Here is a 22,862-nt window from a genome sequence, read left to right as displayed (position 1 = left end):
GGTTCAGATTCTTCCTCTGAGACATCCTCCACTGGGTGACCTTCTATAAATCATGTGATTTCCCTGGATCTCCTTTCTCCCCTGTAAAATGAGGTGGTTGGACTAGATGACCTCTGAAATCCCATGTAACTCTAAATCTATGTCCCTATGAATCTAAAGAGAGAACTGAAAAACTAGGACAGATAAAGCCAAGTCCCAGGTAAAAGAAAACAAATACAATGGGGATCATGGAAGAGATGCTTAGAGTGTGAGGACATTATAATCTAGAAAGCTTTACAAAGTACTTCAATAAATTGTATTGTATTATCTTCTTTAAATTCCCTTCTAGGATGGAGGGGTTTTATTTTTTAAACAACAGAATGATTAATCTCTCTTGCCCATTTCCCACAATTTAGTAATTAATGTTCTTCAAATGGATGATTATGTAGTATATCTAACACCTCTCAAAGGAAGTGCAAGGCAGATCATTCACAAAACATACATATGATCGTGAGATTAGGTCAAATATTTTTTAAACAGCCATCAACGGTCTTTAGGAAGGTAATAAAATGTCAAAGATCCAGTTATTATAGCTTTTTCTTACAAGACCTTTAAGATGAAAGTGTGTCTTGCTCTCAATCTGTCTTCAACTATCTATGACAGATGAGCATCCCCATGCCCAGGTCTGACTGGGAGATAATAGCAATCCAGAAGTGGTTTCCCAGTTATATTTGGAAAGAATCCTGGCTCTACCATATGTTGGTAGAGCTTTCTTCATTTCCAAGAAATTCTAAAGCAACAATTGCTAAACAGACAAAGTGTATCTGTTTCCTCCCATATCTATATTTTGGGAACTTTGAGTTTTATAACTGAGGAAAGGAGAAAAGGAAAGGGAGAAGCAGCAAGATCTGGCTCACCTCGGAAAATCATTGTTCACTGCATCAAGATAGAAGTTAGTTCTCATGACCTCACTCTTGAACTGAAAAACAAATCTCCTTACCTAGGTATTCCAAGAACTATGAGGAAGTGAACTGCCATGAAGAAAAGAACAAAGATGAAATGAAATTTGTACATGGTCAAAATTTCTAACAGTCTGCACTTGTCTGAGCTATTTTCAGACTATCAATCAATTAACAAGTATTTCTGAAGCATCTGTATGATATCAGACATGATGCTAGATGTTAGGGTTTTTATGACAAAAATAGTCCAGGTAATGGGTGAAATAGAGCTGACCAAAGGCACTGGTTCTAAGAGCAATTAAAAAGGGTCAGAAGGGGGCAGCTGGGTATCTCAGTGGATGGAGAGCCAGCCCTAGAGATGGGAGGTCCTAGGTTCAAATCTGGCCTCAGACACCTCCTAGCTGTGTGACCCTGGGCAAGTCACTTGACCCCCATTGCCTAGCCCTTACCACTCTTCTGCCTTGGAACCAATACACAGTATTGATTCCAAGATGGAAGGTAAGGGTTTAATAATAATAATAAAAAAAGGTCAGAGATGGACTGTAGCAGAGGCAGTGCTGGCAATATTGGCACCTGATTAGATATGGGATTCGAAGGAGTATAAAGATTCAAAATGAGAGCAAGAATTTGACCCTATGAGATTGGAAGAATAATGATACTTTTATCAAAAATAAGAGCATTTGTTAGGAGTTGACTGGGCATGGGGGGAAAGAAAGATAATGGGTTCTGATTTGTATATGTTCAGTTTAAAGTATTTTGAGGATATTTAGTTCAAAATATCTAATAGGCAGACACAAGTCTAGAACTAAAGAGAGAGACTGTCTATGTAACTTTGAAAGCACAATAATGTCGATTATTATGGGAACTTGTGCTAAGCAGTTCACAAATATTATCTTATTGGATCTTTTATAACAACTCTGTGACATAGGTGGTCTTAGTCTTATTTCACAAATGAGGAAACTGTACTAGATGGAGCCTGAATGAATTGTTTAGGGCCATACAACTTAGTAAGTGTCTGAGGTTAGATTTGAATTCATTTCTTTCTCATTCTTGATTGAATGCTGGATCCACCTAGCTGCTTGTTTTCTTTTTAAAGTTAGAAATGTAGTTTGGGAACTCAAGAGAGCAGTCTGGAATAGAGATATATATTTGGAATTCAACAACATGGAAATGGTAAATAAAGCTGTGTGTGTGGATAAATTTACCAAGAGAGAAAGTATAAAGAGAGAAAAAGAAAACATTTAGACTGTGTAAAATTCCACTTAGAGGTCTGTAAGTCTGGAATGACTTGGGGGAAAAAGCCATGTTCCTCACCAGGAGAGATTATTTGAATAGTTAATGCAAAGCAGACAGTCTTTATTACCAATGTTTAGAATAAGATAAGCAAAAAAACTGGTGAATAAAATTAAAAGTTCCTCTTAGAAATGGGGTGTCATGGCTCCCAGGGTTCTGTTAATTCATTTTTATTAAACAATATTGCATTTTGAATCTGTGATATAAGAATTTTGCTATCTTACGCCACGGGGAGACAAAGGCAAAATGAAAAACAGTCCCTGTTATCAAGGAATTTATAACCTGAATTTAATTCAGTTCTATTCAGCACGTATTTATTAGTGACTTGGAATGTGTTAGATATTTTGCTAGGGATTGTAGTTACAAAGACAAAAATGAAATAGTCTATGCTTAGTCAAACATCACATACAGGAATAAGTAAATATGAAGTATGTACAAAGTAAAAGCAAAGTTATTTGAAAATCTATCAGAAAAGGCCTCTGATAGGAGGGAATCCCTTGCACTTGGCCTTGATGGAACCTCAGGAGATCAGAATGTTAAGGTGAAGTAGAAGAACATTTCAGGTCTGGAAATTGCCTTTGTAAAGATATACAAGTGAGAGGACAAATGTCAGGAATATGGAATGTTAAGGAGGCAGGTCTGGTTGGAAGTAGAGTTGAGGGAAGTACTTTAAACACCAGAATAAATTTTTTTTTTATCCCATAGGCAACAGAAAGCCATGGAAATCACTTGAGCAGGGGAATGATACTGTCATTCTTGAGCTTCATGAAATATTATTAATACAGAATGAAATCACATTGTTTTTCTTGTAAATGACATTATCTGCTTGTTCCTGTGGAACTTATAGAGATAATTTATAGCAAGAGGGCTCTAACATTTCCCCTGTCCATGGTGAGGTCACATCTGAAGAATTGCATTTAATTGGGAGTGTCAATTGCATCAAGGGAATTGACAAAGTAGAGTGCGGGTTGGGGGAAGTAGAACTCTTAGAGGACTTCAGGGAACTTGAAGAAGAATGTTAAGGAAAACATTATTCATATTTCCACAGATAGGAGAATAGATAGTTGGAGGGTGAGGAAGTGTGGAGAAGATAAGCTATTAGAAGAGAAATTGAGTGTGGTTGGATGGATAGTCCACAATAGGAAGAGAAGCTAAATGTTCTGTTGCCACTATTGTTGCTTGTGAGAATAAATTCGAATACAAAGTTAGCAGTTATATCATTCAATTACATTTGTTATCTGTTCAGTTTCATCTACAAATACACTTGAGTAGTATCTTACATCAAATATGCTTACCATATGTGGTCTTTATGAAGGATATGAGGACAAATACTGTAGCAATCTCTACTCACATTGAGCTTATATTATATTAGGGAAGATAACAATTACATATAAAATATATATATGGCATTAATATGGAATGAATATGTACAAATATACATGAAATAGTTAAATGTTAGTTTGGGAAGGAGGGCACCAACAGTGAGAGGATCAGGAAAAGCCTCATGCAGAAAATGGTGCTAAGCTGCATCTTCAAGTTTTCCAGTCATGGGGACTGACTAGTGCAAAGGCGTGGAGAAGGGAAATAAATGTTATTGGGGAAAAATAGAAAAAAGGTAGTTTTGATTATATTTCAGAATCCAGGAAGAGGAACAGTGTTCAACATATACCTGCTTACCCTGGACAACTTTTAACTTAAAACAAACAAACAAAAAAACCCCCAACAACTTTGAGGTCATATCAATTAAAAATTTCCATCCAGATGAGAAGAAAGCAATGGGTGTGTATTATAGAATTGATGAATCTCAAAGTTGTAAGGGCTCAGAGAGGTGATGTAATCTACTCAACTTAACCCCTTCAGGGCACTATAGATAATGGTCATCTATTTTCAGATTGAAGAACTTTAGTGTGGACAGGTTAATATCTTGTGAAGGATCTAATTAAACTTTTTTACAGCTCTAATCATTAAGAAATGCTTTCTTTTAATTGACCCCAACTATATTTTTCCCAAATTCCACTCATTATTCTTTTCTAAATTCTATTCTGTTCCTATTCTAAATTCTAGGGCCAAGAAAAACAAGCCTAGTGTGTCTACCATTTAACTGCCCTTCAAATATCCTTGTTCAATAGACTGGAACTGGTAGAGGTCTTAAAGACCATTTAATTCATTCTTCACTTTACATACAAAGAATCTGAGATACAGAGAGTTTAAATGACTTTCTAAGGGTCAAATAGCTTGGAATTTATTGGAATTTGAACTCATGTCTTCTTTGGATCTCCAATATAATGCCTTTTCCAGTGGATCAAACAAAGTATAAAAGGAATTTAAAATGATACATAGGGATCTACCATCCACTCAACTTCTGTATTTACAAATAACACAGTCTTAAGTATGATATATGGTCTTATATTTCTAGGTTTCCAATATTGACATTTTTTGGGGAAAATGCCTAAATCTGGTTATTTAGCATAATTTTTTATGTTCCAAGAATGTACCTCACATATGGAGCACTAATATTTTTCTTTCTTCCTAACCTGATACTGAATCTAATTAGCTATTTCCTAAGGATGTGTCTCCCTTTGTCTTCCCTTTGTGGTTTTGAGAACATCACTGTACATTTTGGGGGGTTCATTGAGGTCCCTTTCTCTTGAGAATTTTATGATCTTATACCTATTAACTTTTTCTTTAGGGCCAATATGCTTGAATGGAAAACTTTTCCTAATATATATTTTTAAATTCGTACCTTCCATCTTGGAATCAATACTGTGTATTGGTTCTAAGGCAGAAGAGCAGTAAGGGCTAGGTAATGGGAGTTAAGTGACTTGCCCAGGGTCACACAGCTGAGAAGTATCTGAGGCCACATTTGAACCTAGGACCTCCTGTCTTTAGGCCTGGCTCTAAATTCACTGAGCGACCCAGCTGCCCCTCCCCTAATTTTTTCTTGTTACATAACCATATAAAACCACTACTCCCATATAATTTCATTATAATTATGTTGGAAATATTTGCTTCCAAGAATTCATCTCTGAAAAACATGTCTCAGGATTTCATAGCCTGGAGCAGAGATCACATTCCAGCTTTGTTATAAGAAAACAAGCGGAGAAAACCAGTCTGTATTTGCTTAGTCTTGACACTATAGATAACGGGATTCATTAATGGGGGGAAAAGGAAGTAGACATAACTCATTGTGATATGGACCACATGTGGCACATGCTTTCCAAACCGATGGATGAAAGTCAGGCCAACCACAGTGACATAGAAGACAAGGATGCAGCAGATGTGGGACACACAGGTATTGAGGGCCTTGGCTCGTTCCTCCCCAGAGGCAATGCCCATGACTGTCTTGAGTATCAGAACATAAGAGAAGACGATGATTAAGAAGTCCATTAGAACTAGGGCAAACACAACTACCACAGGGTATAGGTGATTGAAGGTGATGTTGGCACAAGCCAACTTGATGACATCCTGGTGGAGGCAGAAGGCATGGGAGAGGACATGAGAATGGCAGTAAGGGAGCCAATGAAGTCTCACAATTATGGGCATAATAGACAAAGCAGCTCTCATCAGTACCCCAATGCCAATCTTCATCACCTGGGAATTGGTGAGGATAGCGGTATATCTGAGTGGGTTGCGAATGGCAATGAAACGGTCATAGGCCATGGCGAGCAAGACCCCTGACTCTACAATAGAGAGAGTGTGGATGAAATAGGCCTGGGAGAAGCATATGCCATGACCAATTTTCCTCTGGTCCAGCCATAAGACCCCCAGAACAGTGGGCATTGTGGTTAGAGTGACACCAAGGTCTGTGGCTGCCAGCATGGCCAGGAAATAGTACATGGGCTCATGGAGGCTGTGTTCATTCTTGATGAGGAAGAGGAGACCACTATTGCCAAGAATAACAGAAAGATACACCACAAAAAAGGGAATGGAGATCCAGCGATGAGCTACCTCCAAGCCTGGGAAGCCAGTCAGCAAGAAAGGGGCTGTGTTGCTGCCATTGGGCCACATGTTGGCATGAGGACTCTCCACGCAGAAAAGGATCCCTTCTGGAGGTGGAGACTTATACTCCTCAAGACTTGGGGGCTTCTTAAAGCAGAGGACTATCTATTTAAATGATGTCCATTTTCCCAGCACTGATTCAAGGATAGCCAGAAAGGGAAAGATTTGTCCCTTCTCCAGAAAGCCTGAGAGATAGGAAGTAGATAGAATGATATGATCTTTGAAGTTATTGGGAGGTCAGAAGTCATTGAGTTCAACTCATTCTTAAACAGGGATCTGATTTACAACATCTCTGATATCTCTGACCAGTGGTCATCCAGCCTTCACTTTGAGATTTGTCATCTCTGGCTACGTATGCCAGTCACCTTTTTATCTACCACCATATGAAACCCTATGATGATAAGAGTGATAGAGAATCTGCTATCTCACAAGACAGTTCATTCTATTCCATTTTTGGAAAGTTTTAAAGATTAGGAATTTGTTATTATCTCCCTGTAATTTCAACTCTTTATTTCCTATGCTCTCCCTCCCTCCCTCCCTCCCTCCCTCTCTCTCTCTCTCTCTCTCTCTCTCTCTCTCTCTCTCTCTCTCTCTCTCTCTCTCTCTCTCTCTCTCTCTCTCCTATCTCTTTCTTTCTTTCTTTCTTTCTTTCTTTCTTTCTTTCTTTCTTTCTTTCTTTCTTTCTTTCTTTCTTTCTTTCTTTCTTTCTTCTCTCTCTCTCTCTCTCTCTCACCCTCACCTCTCTTACCTTCTGTCTCAGAATAAATATTAAGTATTTGCTCTAAGCAGGACAGAACTAGGCAATTGGGGTTAAGTGACTTGCCCAGGGTCACATATCTAGGAAGTATGTGAGGTCATATATGAACCCAGGAACTCCTATCTCCAGATTTGGTTCTCTATCGATTGAGCCACCTAACTACCCAGTTATCTTTCTTATAAGCTATTTCTTTACCTAATATAATATTATCAGTCATTGGACAAGTATTTAATAAATGCTTATTAATTGCTAGGCACTGAGCTAGGCACTAGTATAAAATGAAAAAGAATTAAACAAAATCCATTTTCAAGGAACTTACATGCTAATGAGAGACAAATAAGTACACATATATTTTGCATGAATGTCTGAACATGTAAACATACAAAATGTAAAGCAAATAATATCTATCTAATAGTTTCTATCTTTCTACCTATCTCTATCCTAACACAACATAGTGGATAGAGAGTCAAGGAGTTATGAAAATAGTTCTGGAGAGAAGGAGGTAGCAATTGATTGTATCAGGTAAGGCTTAGAGTAAAGATGGAACTTGGAGGGAGAAAGACATTCTATGCTAATGATCATTTGAATTATTTGCTGAGTTAATAAATAATGTTATTAGTAAAAGTCCACTTGAAGAAAACTTCAGAAGAATGGAGGCAGATGTTAAGAAGGAGAGAGCAGTGAGAAGGGGGCAAAAATATTGCAGAGTGAGTGAGTTATTGATGTTCTCTACTTCTGGTAGATAGGGTGAAAGGTAGAAAAGGAAAGGGAAAACTTAAGGAATTCAGAGAAATGACTGAGAAAGGTAGGAAAAAGAAAAAGGAAAGGAGAAGATCATATAGGAAGGAGAGGAGGAAATAGAGGAGGGAGAGTGAAGGCTGGGGTTGGGGTGGAATGGAATGATGATTTTGGGATAATCAAGAGAATAAACCCTCTCAGTTCAGAACCAAGAAGTCTAATTTCCAACGTGGTCTCCATCTCAAAGAATCTGGCCCTGCCTCCCTGGACCCACAGAGCATGAGTAGGGATTGCAGTTGGATTTGTGCATATATGTACTTGTGTTTATATACACACTTCTCTATTTCTCATGCTGTACCTTACCTATATATTGTAGATGTAAGATTTCTCTCCCTCTCTTTCCCTTCTCCCCCTCCCTTCCCCTTCCCCCTCTCTCTTTCTCTTTCTCTATCTCTTTTTTTTCCTTAGTATGACATAATGAATAGAATGCCAGGCTTAGAGTCAGGAATACCTAGGCTCACATTCCACCTTGGCCAAAAATATTCTGTGTGACTCTGGACACATCATGTAACCACATAGGGCAGTTCTCTAAGATTCTAAATTCCAGAACCATGGAACAACACAGTTGAAATCACAGGTGGGGATCAATATTTTTATGCATAGGTATGTGTATACATGTGAATAAACATATTCATGCCTGGATATCCACATATTTGCATATACGTATATGTATACACACAATCATTCAGATTTGTCATTTCATTGGGATGTGGAAGTCCCAGTGAGTAAACTTCCTTCTCTATCAGAGATGAACCAGTTTTGCATTGGTCTTTGAGATTTCCTCTGGGTACTGAGAGGCTAAGTGATTTTCCTAGGGACACACAATAAATATTTTGCCCCCGGTATTGCTGACATTAAGACTGGCTCCTTATCCACTATGCTCTGTTGTCTCATATGTATGTAAAAAAAAAGCAAACATCTCTATATCTGTGTACATACTTACATGTGTCATATAAATTGGTAATCACAAATACTGGAGTTTCATGAGCTGAAAAGACATGATTTGCAAAGCATAGATATGCTAGCCAGTTTTATAGATATGTATGAGGACACACGCATAGCATACAGGCTCAAGATGTATTATCATAAGTGGCAATGAGTATATGTGATTATTGTCTGTTGACATTTCTAGAATGAGCTAAAATTCTATTCATAGACTCTGTCTTCTTGAGAAAAAAATCGCTAAATCAAAGCAGGGTACTTAGCTGCCAGGGTAGGGATGGAACATGGGAAGATGCATAGAAAATATTTACTTCTCTGATGGGCAGAGCTCAGGAAAGGCTTACCATGATTGGAGGCAGGCAGAGAGAGAGATTTCTTACCACCTAGTGTTGTTGAATATCCTACTGATAGAATGTCATGCTCAAACAAAGGATTCTGATATATGCGCTCATCTATTCATTTCACTGACACACCCATATACTGATTGACTGATTGAAAAGGGAATGGAGGGAGATTGGTGAAGAGGAGGGCAGGGAGGGATTGAAGACGGAAGAGGAGAGTAGAGAGAAGTGAGAAGATACAACAGATGTGGGGGAGATGGAAGGAGTGAGAAAGAAGAGAACAAGAGAGGAGTAGGAAGAGAGGGCAGCTTTAGGAAAGGAGGGCATAGAGCAGGGGTTGGGTAGGAGAACCAACATTGAAGTGGAAAAGATGGGTGAGAGATGAGTCTCTAATTCCTTCTGGGTCATGGTGATGGAGAATGAGCATGTGCATGTAAGTACTGTGTGGGCTTCAGGAGCTTCCTGTGTGGAGTATGAGACTCTGGCAAACAAAAACTCTCCAATTTGAAAGAACTCAAATCTAGCACTTAGCTGGGTTCCTTCCTGGGTCTTTCAGTGGTTTGAAATCCTTAACTGAATTCTCTGGGTCCCATTGACACCACTGGAGCTTTGTGACACATTTTGGAGGATACAGCCTTGGTTTGTCTTTTCCCTTACCTTGCATCCTTCTTCCTTCCCATTAGTCATGGGAACCAACACTACTTCAGATGCCTTGTGATGTGGCAACAGTGTTTATTTATATCCTTGACCAGGAGACACAAGTTCTGGGAGTATCATAGGCTTAAAGGGAATTGGCTAAAGAAGCTTTCACAACCTCAGAAATCTTGTTCTGGATATCTCTGTTCATCTCCAGAATCTAGTCCATTTCCCTTATTTTTGTCTCCCCAGGAATGTCTTCTTAGGCTTTTGCCCATAGGCCAGACCAAACTTTCCCTAAACCTATCCCACTTTGGATCTTGAGACAAAAGACTTTCACCCTTTATTCTAGCCCCAGGAGAACAGCTGTCCAAGCTCCTTTTCTCCTGGTTTTCCAAATAACAGGAATATATTTTGGTCTTCACTATCTAGGGAAGGCATCTAGGTGGCACAATGGATAGAATGCTGGGCCTAGAGTCAAGAAGTAAGTTCAAATTTGACCTCAAATACTTACAAACTGTTTAATTTCCAGAAAATCATTTAACCTGTTTGCCCCAGTTTTTTTCCCAACTGTAAAATAGGGATAATAATAACACATGGTTTCTTCATCTATAAAATGTGAATAATAATGGCTCCTACCTCCCAGGATTTTTGTGGGGATCAAATGAGATAATAATTATAAAGGTGTTAACAGTCCATGACACATAGTAAGTGTAATATAAATGTTGGATTTTGTTATTGTTATTTGTAGTAGATTTTTATGTTTATCTTTTCTATACTTTCTCAAAAAAACATTTAGATCTCTTTGGGTAGTATATTCTGTTACACTCTGCAATTGAGTATGTCATTTGGGGCACTTATACACTACAAATCACTTGATCAGGCACAAGGGGTAAACTAAGTACTTGAAATGGTGACACAAAGTCTTACTCACCCTACCAATACAGACCTAGTTGGAGTGAAGAGATCTGGATTCCAATCCTAGATTTGCCATTTACTACCTGTATGACCTTGGGCAAATCACTTAATCTTTCCAGGCCACCATTTAATTATTTCTTCATGAAAGAGGCTGGATTAAATAACCTAATTTCATTTAGCTACAGTGAAAGTAGTAGTGAAGTGGAAGCAGGTATTTTATGTGCCTTTCTGGCCACCACCAGGTTCACTAAAATCCCAATGTGTCAAACTCCAGCTTTCTATGAGGATTAGGAAATTCAGCCTTGGTCTTTCCCTGGTCCTATTCTAATGTTCAGGCAGAAAGTCAGTGGAAGTTATATTATACAACCAACCCATCTCAGATGATCAAAACAACCTGAAGAAAGCAGCCAGCATTCTTTGACCTGGCCAGAGACCTGAGAAATGCTTTGGGAGATCCCTAGGGTTTCTATTACAGATGTGTAATGTGGAAAAGGGAGGAGAATTGAACACATGTGGAAATGGAAATTATATGCCCAGGCTTCCATTTTCCTTTTCCTTTTTTTCTTTCCTAAATTCTGTCTTCTCTATTTTAGAAATCTGTGGACTCTTAAGAAAGGGAATGATGAGGCTGGACTTTGCAGCTACCCAGTGAAATGCTCAAATTTAGATTTTGGAAGAGATCTCAGAGAACATCTTGTCAAAATCTCTGATTTTATAGAAGAACTTGAGTTCCAGAGAAGCTAAGAAATTTGTTTGAAATCACACAGAGTGGCAAGAATTGAACCCAGGTTATAGATTGAGAAGTAGGAACTTCAGAAGTCATCTAGCCCAACTCCTAGATTTTATAGATTTAGAAGTTCAGATTTAAGAAGATTAAATTATTTGTCTAAAATCACATAATAAGTGAATAGAAAAGTACCCTTTGGCCTACCTAGATCCTCTAACTCCAAGAAGCAATGAAATTTCCATAATATCAAAGAAAAGACTTGAAATTGAATGAATTCTTCTATGTGAATGCTTAAATCAAAATTCTGTGAACTTGTCCTTCTAGGCTAGATGGTATCCATGTAGAACCCTTGGAATCCAGAGAATAGGATTCTCTGTTTGATCCACCTTTAAAGGAATAAAAAAAGAAAATTTACTATCATCATCTCTTTTTCCACTCACCCTTACTTACCCAAGCCAAAGCCACAGGGCTGATGATAAATCTCTGGTCTTATCCAAAGGCTCATTTTTGCCATTGTCTCTTGAGTCTTTTCAGAGGCCCATGATAGGGCATATTTATTTAAGAGAGCATCTCCCCAGGGTGATTTTTCTTTCTTGCCAGACTACTGAAGAATTTCTGTTTGAATATCTTCTCCTCCCTCAGAGATATCCTAAAGATCCCCAAGTCCCTGTCCTGGTGAACAGTTGTTAGAACCTGAGAACTGAGATTTAGATTTTCTAGCTCCAAATTTGGAGAAGAGTAGTGGAGCATGAGATACCATAAGGTGGCAGCAGGGTCTAAAGAAAAGGAAACTGGCTTTTAAATAATGATATCCAAGAATGAAGTGGTGTAGACCCAAGGAGCATATAGTGAGGCTATTCCCTCACCAACCTGACCCTGGGTAGCTGAGAAGATGCCTTTTTGCCTCTCTTTTCTTCACTGGCTACTTCTGTTACTGCCCTAACAAGGTTATTTGAGAAAATAGATGCAGAAACTAAGTACCAAAGATCCCAGTAAGAGCTAAAATTAGTATAGAGCATATAGAATTTTACAATAGCATGCCAAAGTTTAGATGATCCTGATATTACTGTTTTTTATTATTTATTTCTTTTACATTGAAAACATTAACAGATGGCTTTTACTTTGCAAGAAGTTTTTTTTATATTAAAGTAAAATAGTTAAGTAATACTAATAATGGGCAGCCAGGTGGCACAATGAATAGAATGCCAGGCCTAGAGTCAGGAAGCCTTATCTTGACGAGTACAAATCCAGCCTGAGATACTTACTGGCTGGGTGATCCTACGCAAGTAACTCAACCCTGTTTGGCTCAGTTCCTCATCTGTAAAATGAACTGGAGAAGGAAAATGACAAATGACTTCACCATCTTTGCTAAGAAAATCTCAAATGAGGTCACAAAGAGTTGAACATGACTGGAATGACTAAACTAATTATATACATATGTGTATATTATATATGTATTTGTTCATATATATGCACATAAATATGGTCCAAGTGATTTACTATATATATAAATATAACTAGGTATACATGTATGTATTTGTTGTTGTCCCAGTTGAGTCCAACTCTCCATAACCCTATCTTGAGTTTTCTTCATGAGGTTACTGGAATGGTTTCCATTTCTTTCTCCAAATCATTTATAGATTAAGGAATTGAAGGTAAAGTCATTTGCCCAGGTTCACGCAACTACTAAGTGTCTATGACCAGATTTGAACTTAGGAAGATGAGTCTTGCTGACTCCAGGTCTAGTACTCCATCTACTACCCATGTGTATATATTCTGTACCATAAACCTCCACTTCTCAGTAAAGGGTCACATATTTCATCATTGTTTCTCTGCAATGTTAAATGGCTATTATAATGATCATAGAGTATATAGCCTTCAAAGTTGGTCACTTTACAGTGTTGGAGAAACTGTTCTGGTTCTACTCATCATATTCCTAATGAGTTTATAAAGTTTTTTTATTTGTTATTTTTATACTATGTATTCCACAGTATGAATTGTTGTTCTGTTTCTGTTTACTTCACGCTACATACATCAGTTCCTATACCTCTTTCCATATCTTTTTGAAGTTTATCTTCATTAATTATATCATAGTAATCTTACATAGAGCACAACTTATTCAGTCATTCCTTAATTGTTGAATATCCTCTTACTTTCCAGATTTTTTTTTTGCATCACAAAAAGTGCTACCACAAATACTTTAGAATGTATAAAATTTTTTCCTCTTTCTTTGATCTCTATTGGATATAAGTCCAGCAGGGAAATAACTGAGGCAGGAGGAAAAAGCAAAGCTTAGCAACTTTTTGTGTATCACTAAATTGCTTTCCAGAGTGTTTGTGTCCATTCATAAGCCCACCAAAAAGTGCATCAGTATTTCCTCCTCTCCCCCCAGTCCTGCTAACATTTATCATTTTTCTTTGCTTAGTCATCTTTGCTACCCTGAGGGGTGTGATATGATATAACAAGATTGCTTTATTTTTCATTTCTCCAATTAGTAGGCACTTGGAACATTCATAAGACTAAAAATAGCTTGAAGATGTTCCCTTGAGTACTGACTGTTCATATCCTTACACTATCAATGGAAGAGTGGTTCTTTTTTTATTAAAATTTGAATCAATGATATTTGTTATCCTTCAGTAGATAGAAAGAAGTGACAGGGTTAATATCTGGGGAATACTTTTTTCCCTATAAACAGAAGTAGTTTCATATGTCCTAGGATTTCTCCTATTATAGAGTATTATCTTTGAAGTCTGAGGTTGCTTTACTTATATTGAATTTGTCTTTAAAATTGACTTGAAGGGGGCAGCTGGGTAGCTCAGTGGATGGAGAGCCAGGCTTAGAGATGGGAGGTCCTGGGTTCAAATTTGACCTCAGACACTCCCTAGCTGTGTGACCCTGGACAAGTCACTTAACCCCCATTGCCTAGCCCTTACTACTCTCCTGCCTTGGAACCAACACCCAGAATTTATTCCAAGATAGAAAGTAAGGGCTTAAAAAATAAATAAAATAAATAAAATCTATTTGAAGGTCCTTACATGCTTATCCTTCTCAAAGTTGAGTTGATTACCAGAATTACTTTAAAATTTATATATTCAGCCCTCCTGCTAACAGATCCTCAGATCTAACCTCTTTAGAGTTGTTGTTCCTCTTAAGAGTCTCCAACTACAAAGTCAAAGGAATTTTAAGCCGGCAAATACCACATCAATTGGCTCCAATGAACCTGAGGAAAAATCATTTCTCCACGTCCACAACAAATCTCATCCAATATTCCCTTGATGACTTCAAGTGAGGAGATGTCTATCATCTTCTAAGGCTGCCCATATCATTTTGGAATAGCTTTTATTATTATTAATCTCTCTCATAACAAATTTAAATTTTCCTCTGTGTAATCTCTATCTATTGTTTTTGGATGTAAGAAACACTAATATCTCTGATGTGAGGGTTTGCTGGGCCTTTTTCAGGACTGCTTTATTCTGTTGTTATCCACTTGCCATCCAGCTATCACCTGTGACTCCAAGAAGCTATATAAGCACAGTGATCACATCCCAGAAACACCCTGGCTAAACCAGGTTGAGGGTAACTGACAGAACTCAAACCCATTGGCGAGTTAGGGGAATTTCTACCCCAGATATGTGAAGACTTTCCATGTTTTAAGGAGAGAATGAGAATAATTTGTTCCAGTAGCCAAGAAGTTGGTTGAAGCAGGCTCTATGGAATGCTTAGAGCTTGGTTAGACATAAAAAATCCCACTGCAAGCCTGGCCATCATAACTCATATTGAGTTTTGTCTTGCCACTGCTCTTAGATGACTTTTGGAGAGTGAGGCTGGTGACTTTGTATAACTCTGCTGCACTTAATTCCAATTTACAGACAAATCAACCTTCTTACTACATCTCATTCTTCTTATCCCTTTGGTACTCCCAAACATTGTCAGGCAGGCTCCTAAAAATTTCCAACTAGGTTCATTTAGATTCCAGGATTTCATATTTCAAAGCAACATCCAGTCATAGGAATAACTCTCCTAAATCATTCACCTGCCCTTTTAAACTCCCCAGTCCAAACATTTTTCGATGAAAGAGACTAACTTACTTACCCAAGGCCACACAAATACTAAGTGGCACAAGCAAAATTCAAATCTAGATTTTTTTTTTACTTGACATTCAAAATTCTTCCTTCATATTTTGTACAAGCAAGGAACCAACATTTTCCCCTTCCTGCTTTCTCCTTCCTATTCAGGTCCAATACATAGCAAGAACAAAGGTCTATGTTTTCATTACCAGTTTTTTTAGATGGTACTACATGGGAAGCATGGAATAGTTCAGGCTCCAAAGAAAAATGAGATTGACAAAGGGTAATGGAGAAACATAAGAGTAGGCTGTGGCTTATAACAACCAAGGGTCAACCAAGAAATCAGGTAAAAGATATTATCAAAGAAAAGTGAATGGGGAATGTAGATATAGAATTGAAATGTTGAATGCAGAATGTTAATGTAGAAAAAAGCAATGGTACTGAGGGATGAGGAATGGAAAGGCAATGCATTTTTGGTCTCACAAATGTCAAGAGCAACAGAGTAAAGCCCCCAGCATATTGGATGAATCATTCTCAAATCTACTGATCCAAGTCTAACTTCTTCGCTGATCTTTTATCTTTTATCTTTTTTTCTTTTATCTTTTATCTCCAACTGTCTATTGTATGTTCCCAACTGGATTTCTTAAAGCTAACTTATTAACGTCCAAAAATGAATTTGTTATCTTTTCCCCTAACTCCTTTACTCTTCTTAATTCCCTTATTACTCTCCAGAGTACCACTATCCCCCCAGTCCTATCCCTTTGCCTCCAAATCCAATCAGTTGTCCAAAACTATTGTTTCTATCTTCATAGCGTCTCTTTCATATGCTCCTGTCTCCTTTCTGTTATTGCAACCACCCTGATACAAGTACTCATTACTTCTCACTTCAACTATTATAATAGCCTACTGATTGGTTTTCCTGCCTCAAGTGTCTTCCCATTCTAATCCACCCTCTGCTCAGCTGTCAAAATGATCTTCCTAAAATAAAGGCCTGACTGTATCATTTTCCTTATGCAACAAATTCTCTGAATCCCTATTATCTCCACAATAACATATAAAATCCCTTGTTTGGCTCTTAAATTCCCTCATAACCTGGCCTCTTCGACCCTATCCAAACTTTTTATTCCTTACTTTCCTCTGCATACTCTGAAATGAATAGCCCTTGCTGATCTTCATGCAGAATACTACATATCCCAATTCCAAGCATTTATGTTGGCTCTCTCTCTCATGACTGGAACTCTCTCTCATCTCTGATTACTAGTTTCCATGGTTTCCTTTAAGTTCCAGCTAAAATCTTTTCCTGGGTTCTCCTTAACTTCTGCGCTTTCCCACTGAGATTGTCCTGTGAAAATCTTATTTGTACATAGTCATTTACATACTATCTTGCCTATTAGTTTTGCCTGAACCCCAAAATCTGGAATGCTATTCCTTTTCTCCTTCAAATACTGACCTCCCTGACCTCCTTTGTCTCAACTAAAATCTCACCTTCTTCAGGAAGCCTTTCACAACCCCTCTTATTTCTGTTGCTTTCCTTCTGTTAATTATTCCATTTATAAATTTGCTTTGTATATATTCTAATATATGTTGCTGCCTACCCCACCTACAATTAGATTATAAATTCTCTGAGAGTAGAGACCATTTTTGCCTCTTTTTTATCTCCAGGATTTAGCACAATGCTTGGCATATAGTACGTGCTTAAAGTTCATTGCTTGATTGATTGTCAGTTAATGTTTTGAGTGTCCTTTGAAAAGTGACCTAAGATACTCAGTTCCACATAATTCTTTTGTTGTGTGTGTGGTTGGGAAGATTAAAATATGGACATCATTGAGTGAAGCAATTTTGTTAAAGTTTTTCTAAGAAGCACTTACTCAAAGATGTTTTGATAAATTGTGTTACTCTAAAAAATTCAACTTTCTGATTTCATTAATAAAAATGTATAGAATGAGAGAAGTTTTCTGGTAAAGATTTCAGTAGTCTTGCCATTTTTTATTGTGTTCCATTTTATTTCTATAATCACAGTGTACAGAGTACTAGCCTGTACTAGTATAGAGTACTAGTGTCCCATGAGAGTACTATTGGTAGTTTGTCCATAAAATCTTCCCGAGGGGATTAAAACCTTTCATCACTTGAAAAAGATAAATTTCTTGTGCCTGAGAGCAATGTCCTGATAGTGGTAGCTAGTTGGTGGAATGGTTAGAACACAAAGCCTGGAGCCAGAAAAACCTGAATCTGACCTTAAATACTAGTTGTATGACCCTGGGTGAAACATTTAGGCTCTGTCTGCCTCAGTTTCCTCAACTGTAAAATTAAGATAATAATAGAACTGGGTGGTTATGAAGATCAAATGAGATAAAGATCAAATGGCTGGCAAGTGATAGACACTAAAATGTTTGTTTTCTTCTTCGTTTCTTTATTTCCAATTAGTTCTGATGCCAATGTCCCAGGATACCTTCCACAGGCATGTAGCAACTATGAGTGACTATGCTAAAATAGCAGCCAAAAAGACATTCCCCCACCTTCTATGATGAATCCACTTGATGCCTGAATTACCCTGAAAGCACTTGCAATAAATCTGTCTTAGGATATGATTGTTCTTCATGTCTTACTTCCAGAGAATGCTCAAACTCACTGTGTTCATATAGCTGAGCTGAGAGCAGACCTACACCTTTGGGACACTGGATCTTAGCTACATGGCTGGGTCACATAAGAAGAATCTGGCTGCCCATTCACCCCATTATACAAACAGGAATATGTGTGCAGGCATCTCTTCTAGACATCTTGCCACATTCCTTTGACCCTGGGACTTTCCTTGCTGGGATCATATTTTATCAGACCTGGATCCTGAGAACATCATTATCAGAATACTCCCCCAAAGGCACCTGTGGACACCTGGCTTATCATACATGCTTTTATTTATTTTTCCCTATGAAAGAGGGACTCTTAGTGTAGGATGGTTGTGGGGATCCATACGTCTGCCAGCCATCACTTTTTTCATTTCCCATTTGTAATCTGTCTAGAGTGAACCTCTTTCTTTTATTTTTTACCATTTTGCCTAGTCTGGTATCATTTTTTGGAATCTCCTTTGGGCTTATGGGGAAACTATTCTCTCAAGTCCCTCTTGTTATCAACCAACACCATCCATTGACCATAATAAATAATAATAAATGAAAAGTGCATTAGAGAATTGCAAAATAAAACCTTAAGAGGAGGCTTTTGGGAAAATGGGCATTATGACTGAAGTCAATACAGAGGACCATGGGACTTAGAAACAGGATACTGTAATAGTTAAAGGAATTGTAGAGGATTGAAGAGGTACAGGGGATAAAGAGGTTTTGTAACAGAGAATGGAGGAGTTGAAGGGGTAGGGGGAATATGGATGCTGGTAAGGTAAAAGGAGAGATACCCCCCGCTGAGAGGCTTTTTTTTTTAATTGGGTCCCCAAGAAATGGACCAACTATGATAGCCTGAGGAGATGTCTTCTTTATTGATTGATGTTGAAGATACCCCAGGACATGTAAGCACGAACCCTCCTGAGGGACATACCTTCCCATGGACAAAGGTCACCCAGCAGGCGTCTGATAAGGACCATTTATGGTTGAATGGTTGCCTTTAGGTTCTCCTCCTTCTATGTTCCACTGAAATGATAGTCTTCTTATCTGACTGTGGGTTATTTAAATAAAGATGAATTTAATAACAAGTTTGGATTGGGAAGATATCAGAGTAGAGGGAAGAGGGGTTCTCTATACTTTTCCCCTAGATTGGGTTTGAGTTTTTCTCAGCTTTTGAGCTGAGGCCAGGCCTCTATATTGGTAGAGTGTTTCTTTTATTTCTGTCTATGCTAATCTGTGCTAGCTTTCTTAAATTCAAAGTCTTAGCAGTAGACAGCAAGAGGAAGAAAAGGTTCTCTGATCTTCAGAGCTGATTGGGTCTGTCTCTTCAGATTGACGACCCTAAAGTCCACCCTTACAGTTCAAACCACTCCCCATAAATCCTTTTGTTTGATGACAGGATCACAGGAATCCAGGTAGAGTAAACAGTTGGGAAAAATACAGGAATAGAGGTACTTCTATCCAGGGACAGGGAGAGAGTGCTCCTTCTAGTCTAAGGTCCAGGAAAGAGAGCCCTTCCAGAGCAACTGTCACTCACCAAGTCACCCCTCCCCCCACCAACTGACCTTGCTGTCCATCAATTTCACTCTAACCTTCCAACTGCTATTTGCTCCAACTTAGTGGCAGAAAGTCCAGAGCTTAATTCAGTTTTCCTCTCCACAATACCCTGAGCTTGAGTACATGTTTTGCCACTTAAGTTACCATTTAACCCATAAGTATATCTAGGCAAGTCAACATAGCATTGTATATAATATATTAAGTATTTAGATATGCTATCACATTTGATCCTCACAACAACCCTAGCAAGTTAAGTCCTACTATTATTCTGATTTTACTTAGGAGGAAACTGAGGCAGAAAGGGGGTGAAGTGACTTGTCCAGGGTCACACAGTTAATAAGTCTCTGTGATTGAATTTTAACTCAGATTTTTCTGAGTCCAGGAAGCTAGGTGGTACATTGGGATAAAATGCTGGATCTGGAATCAAGAAGTCTCATGCTTCTGAAATCAAATCTGTTCTCAGACATTTACTAGCTGTGTGACCCTACACAAGCTGCCTTAGTTTCTTCATCTGTAAAATGAGTTGGAGAAGGAAAGGGGAAACCACTCTAGTATCTTTGTCAAGAAAACAGACCTTAAATGGGCTTGGCCACAACTGAAAAATGACTGAACTGAATTTCCTGGGCCCAGGTCCCACTCTCTATTGATTATTCTACTTGGCTGCCTACTCATGAATGCCATGAGTAAGCTCATGTAGCACACACACAAATCTATATGCATATCTATCTTATCTATGTATCTACATATACTTCATGTTATAGAAATATAGAGAGGAATACTCTGGCTGCAATATAAGATTCATGACAGTTGAGTAGTCAAAAACAAGATTGGAAACAAAGAGTAGGAATAGATTGTGAAGAACCTTAAATTCTAGGCTGATTTGGAGGGAGACCCTGAAGATTTTGAGCAGATGGAGGAACATTTCACATTTTCTCAGTACTTTCAAGTTTGCAAAGTTCTTTCTTGATAGCAATCATCTAAGGAAGGTAAGACAAGCAATATTATCTTCACTTTTCAGAAGGGGGTAATCAAGACTTAGAGAGATGAAATGAATTGTCAAAGGTATCATAGCTGGAAAGATTGGAGCTATAATCTGAATCCAGTTCCTCTAAATCCAAGTCCAAGACTTTATCCTATAGTAGAGTGCCTCTCTTTGCTCTAGGGAAGTTAATCTAACAGTTGAGCAATTAAGTCTATGCTAATCCTTCCTCTTTTCCACAGGAAAGTGGTTTTCAAGATGCTCAATATATGTCTCACAGGGTACAGATCATTATAGATCATGAAAAAGGCATTTGGGAAGGAAGAGAAGTTAAGGAAAGATTGCCCAAGAGCTAAGTGTCTTGGAAGAGGAAAGGGCTCTAGGGAGCCAGTTTACAGTACAAATACCCTGCTGCCAGCTGAGATTACAGGCAGAATCAGAGTCAACAGCCTGCAAACTCAGTGCTTAGCCAGGCCACTGTGACCTCCCACTCCAATCCCAGTATTTCAGCAGTACCAACTGGGAGCAATGGGACTTTAGAAGAAGTAAAGGAGTTTCAGGGGTGATTTTCTTTCCCTAAAGTCTGAAAAGAGAAGTGACATCGATTGGAGAAGTCCTTTATCTGGAATTAATGATTTTAGAAAGTAAGTACCCAACAAAGAGGGTCACAGAACCCATGGGGACATAGCTATTTGTTCTTTTCCATCTCTGTGACTCAGTTTCCTTATTTCTATAAAAAGATATTGGATGTACTAATTTTTAAATTTCCTTCCAAATTGTCAAATTCTCTGACTAGGAAGAAGAACAATGAGCTTTTGATCCACTAACTTCTAAGAGATGCCAGGGAATTACATATTCAAGTAGTTTCCTGGTTAAAAATATGCTGCCTTGGATAGATGAATTTGTCTTATCATTTGTTATGGGGCTAAGAAGCCATGTTTGAAATCCAAGACTTTTGAAGAGAATGGTGGGGAAAGTGAGGTCCCTGAAAACTGTGAAAGCATTAGGATTTTTTTATCTCCTAAATATCATCTCCCTGTTTTTCTATCCTAGTATCATCTCTTGTATTTCCCTCTGATCTTTCCCATATCCCCAAGAAATTTTCTCCTTAGCATCATCACTCATGACCATGCTCAGGGTCCTAGACATAATAAGGCTCTGGGGAACAAAGGAACAAAATTCAAGGAATGGTTTTTAGAGAGGATGAGGCACAGCAGCAATGCTCAGTTTGTGACACTCTGCCTCAAATGTCTATGCGTCACCCAGTGTAAGAAGTATAATGACATCTTAGGACTGATCCAGAGTCATTAGTCTGTCAAGATCAGAATCATGGAGAGGTGGGAAAAAATTGATCGGAGAAGGACTTTAACAACCAAGTTCAGTTTTGGGGAGGGGGCAGGGTCTTGAAGAAGCTATGACTAAAATATTTTAATTTTTTTCCTGCTCTGTGCATCAGTTAAAAAAAAACAAATAAGATATTGAGTGTAATATTCTTGACCCTTTTTAGTCTCATATTTTTTTGCCTGAAAAATAAGAGAGTAGATATCAGTGGAAAGAAATCTAGTGTTAGAGTCCAAATACCTGGCTTGAGTCTTAAATTCTTATTTAATTTCTCTGTAGATATCAGTGGAAAGAGATCTAGGGTTAGAGTCCAAATACCCGACTTGCGTCTCAAATTCTTATTTAATTTCTCCTTGACTTTAGAAGAAGAATCACTTAACTTCTCTTGAGTTGCAAGTTGTTTTTTTCTCTATGGAAATGACATAACATATGCACCACTTATTCCAAAGTGATAGTGAAAAATGTGGAATATAAATGTTAAGATGAAAAAAATATTATTGGTAAGCTCATATATTTTGTGCCCACTCTTAGGCTAGTGGGTGAGTGATTCTCATTAGAGTTGCTAATATTCAAGATTGTTGGGGGGTGAAGAGACAATGAGGAGGCTGAGATGAAGAAGGAAAGTGGGAGGAAAAGGAGGTGATGATTTTGGGGTTCATTGTGAGCATACAGAAAGAGAACATGAAAAGTTTTGCTATAAAGCTCTATCTTCAGAATGAAGGTTGCTAAGGTTTACAAAACATTTCCAAATTGTTAGAATTAAAATTCTCTAGAGACTGTATATTAATTTATATATAGTTATTATATAGTGAAAACAAGTTGGAGGGAGTAAAGGCACATAATCACATGATCTAGCTAATCTAAGTTCACTACTCATTTGAAGTCTCAGTTTATTTCATCTGCTTTCTGCCCAAGAGAGTGTAAACTTCCTTGATCCATCATTTATAATCCTGGGGATGT

The 22,862-nt window shown here is 38.0% G+C and overlaps 1 protein-coding gene across 1 annotated transcript; it reads right to left on the bottom strand.

Annotated features, from left to right (window-relative positions):
* Positions 1–5,297: 5,297 nt before the first annotated feature.
* On the bottom strand, positions 5,298–6,239 carry LOC100022274 (olfactory receptor 51B6-like). The gene has a single exon (XM_001374137.2). It carries the CDS (start codon positions 6,237–6,239, stop codon positions 5,298–5,300), a length of 942 nt encoding a protein of 313 aa, XP_001374174.2.
* Positions 6,240–22,862: the final 16,623 nt, after the last annotated feature.

This window comes from Monodelphis domestica, chromosome 4 (assembly GCF_027887165.1).
Source record: "Monodelphis domestica isolate mMonDom1 chromosome 4, mMonDom1.pri, whole genome shotgun sequence".
Lineage (NCBI taxonomy): Eukaryota > Metazoa > Chordata > Mammalia > Didelphimorphia > Didelphidae > Monodelphis > Monodelphis domestica.
The sequence above is the reverse complement of the archived record's forward strand: the minus strand, read 5'-3'. Positions and strand labels throughout refer to the sequence as shown.

What these genes read in the sequence shown, in the direction of transcription:
- LOC100022274 (XM_001374137.2), bottom strand. Translation starts at nt 6,239, where the DNA reads ATGTGGCCCAATGGCAGCAACACAGCCCCTTTCTTGCTGACTGGCTTC.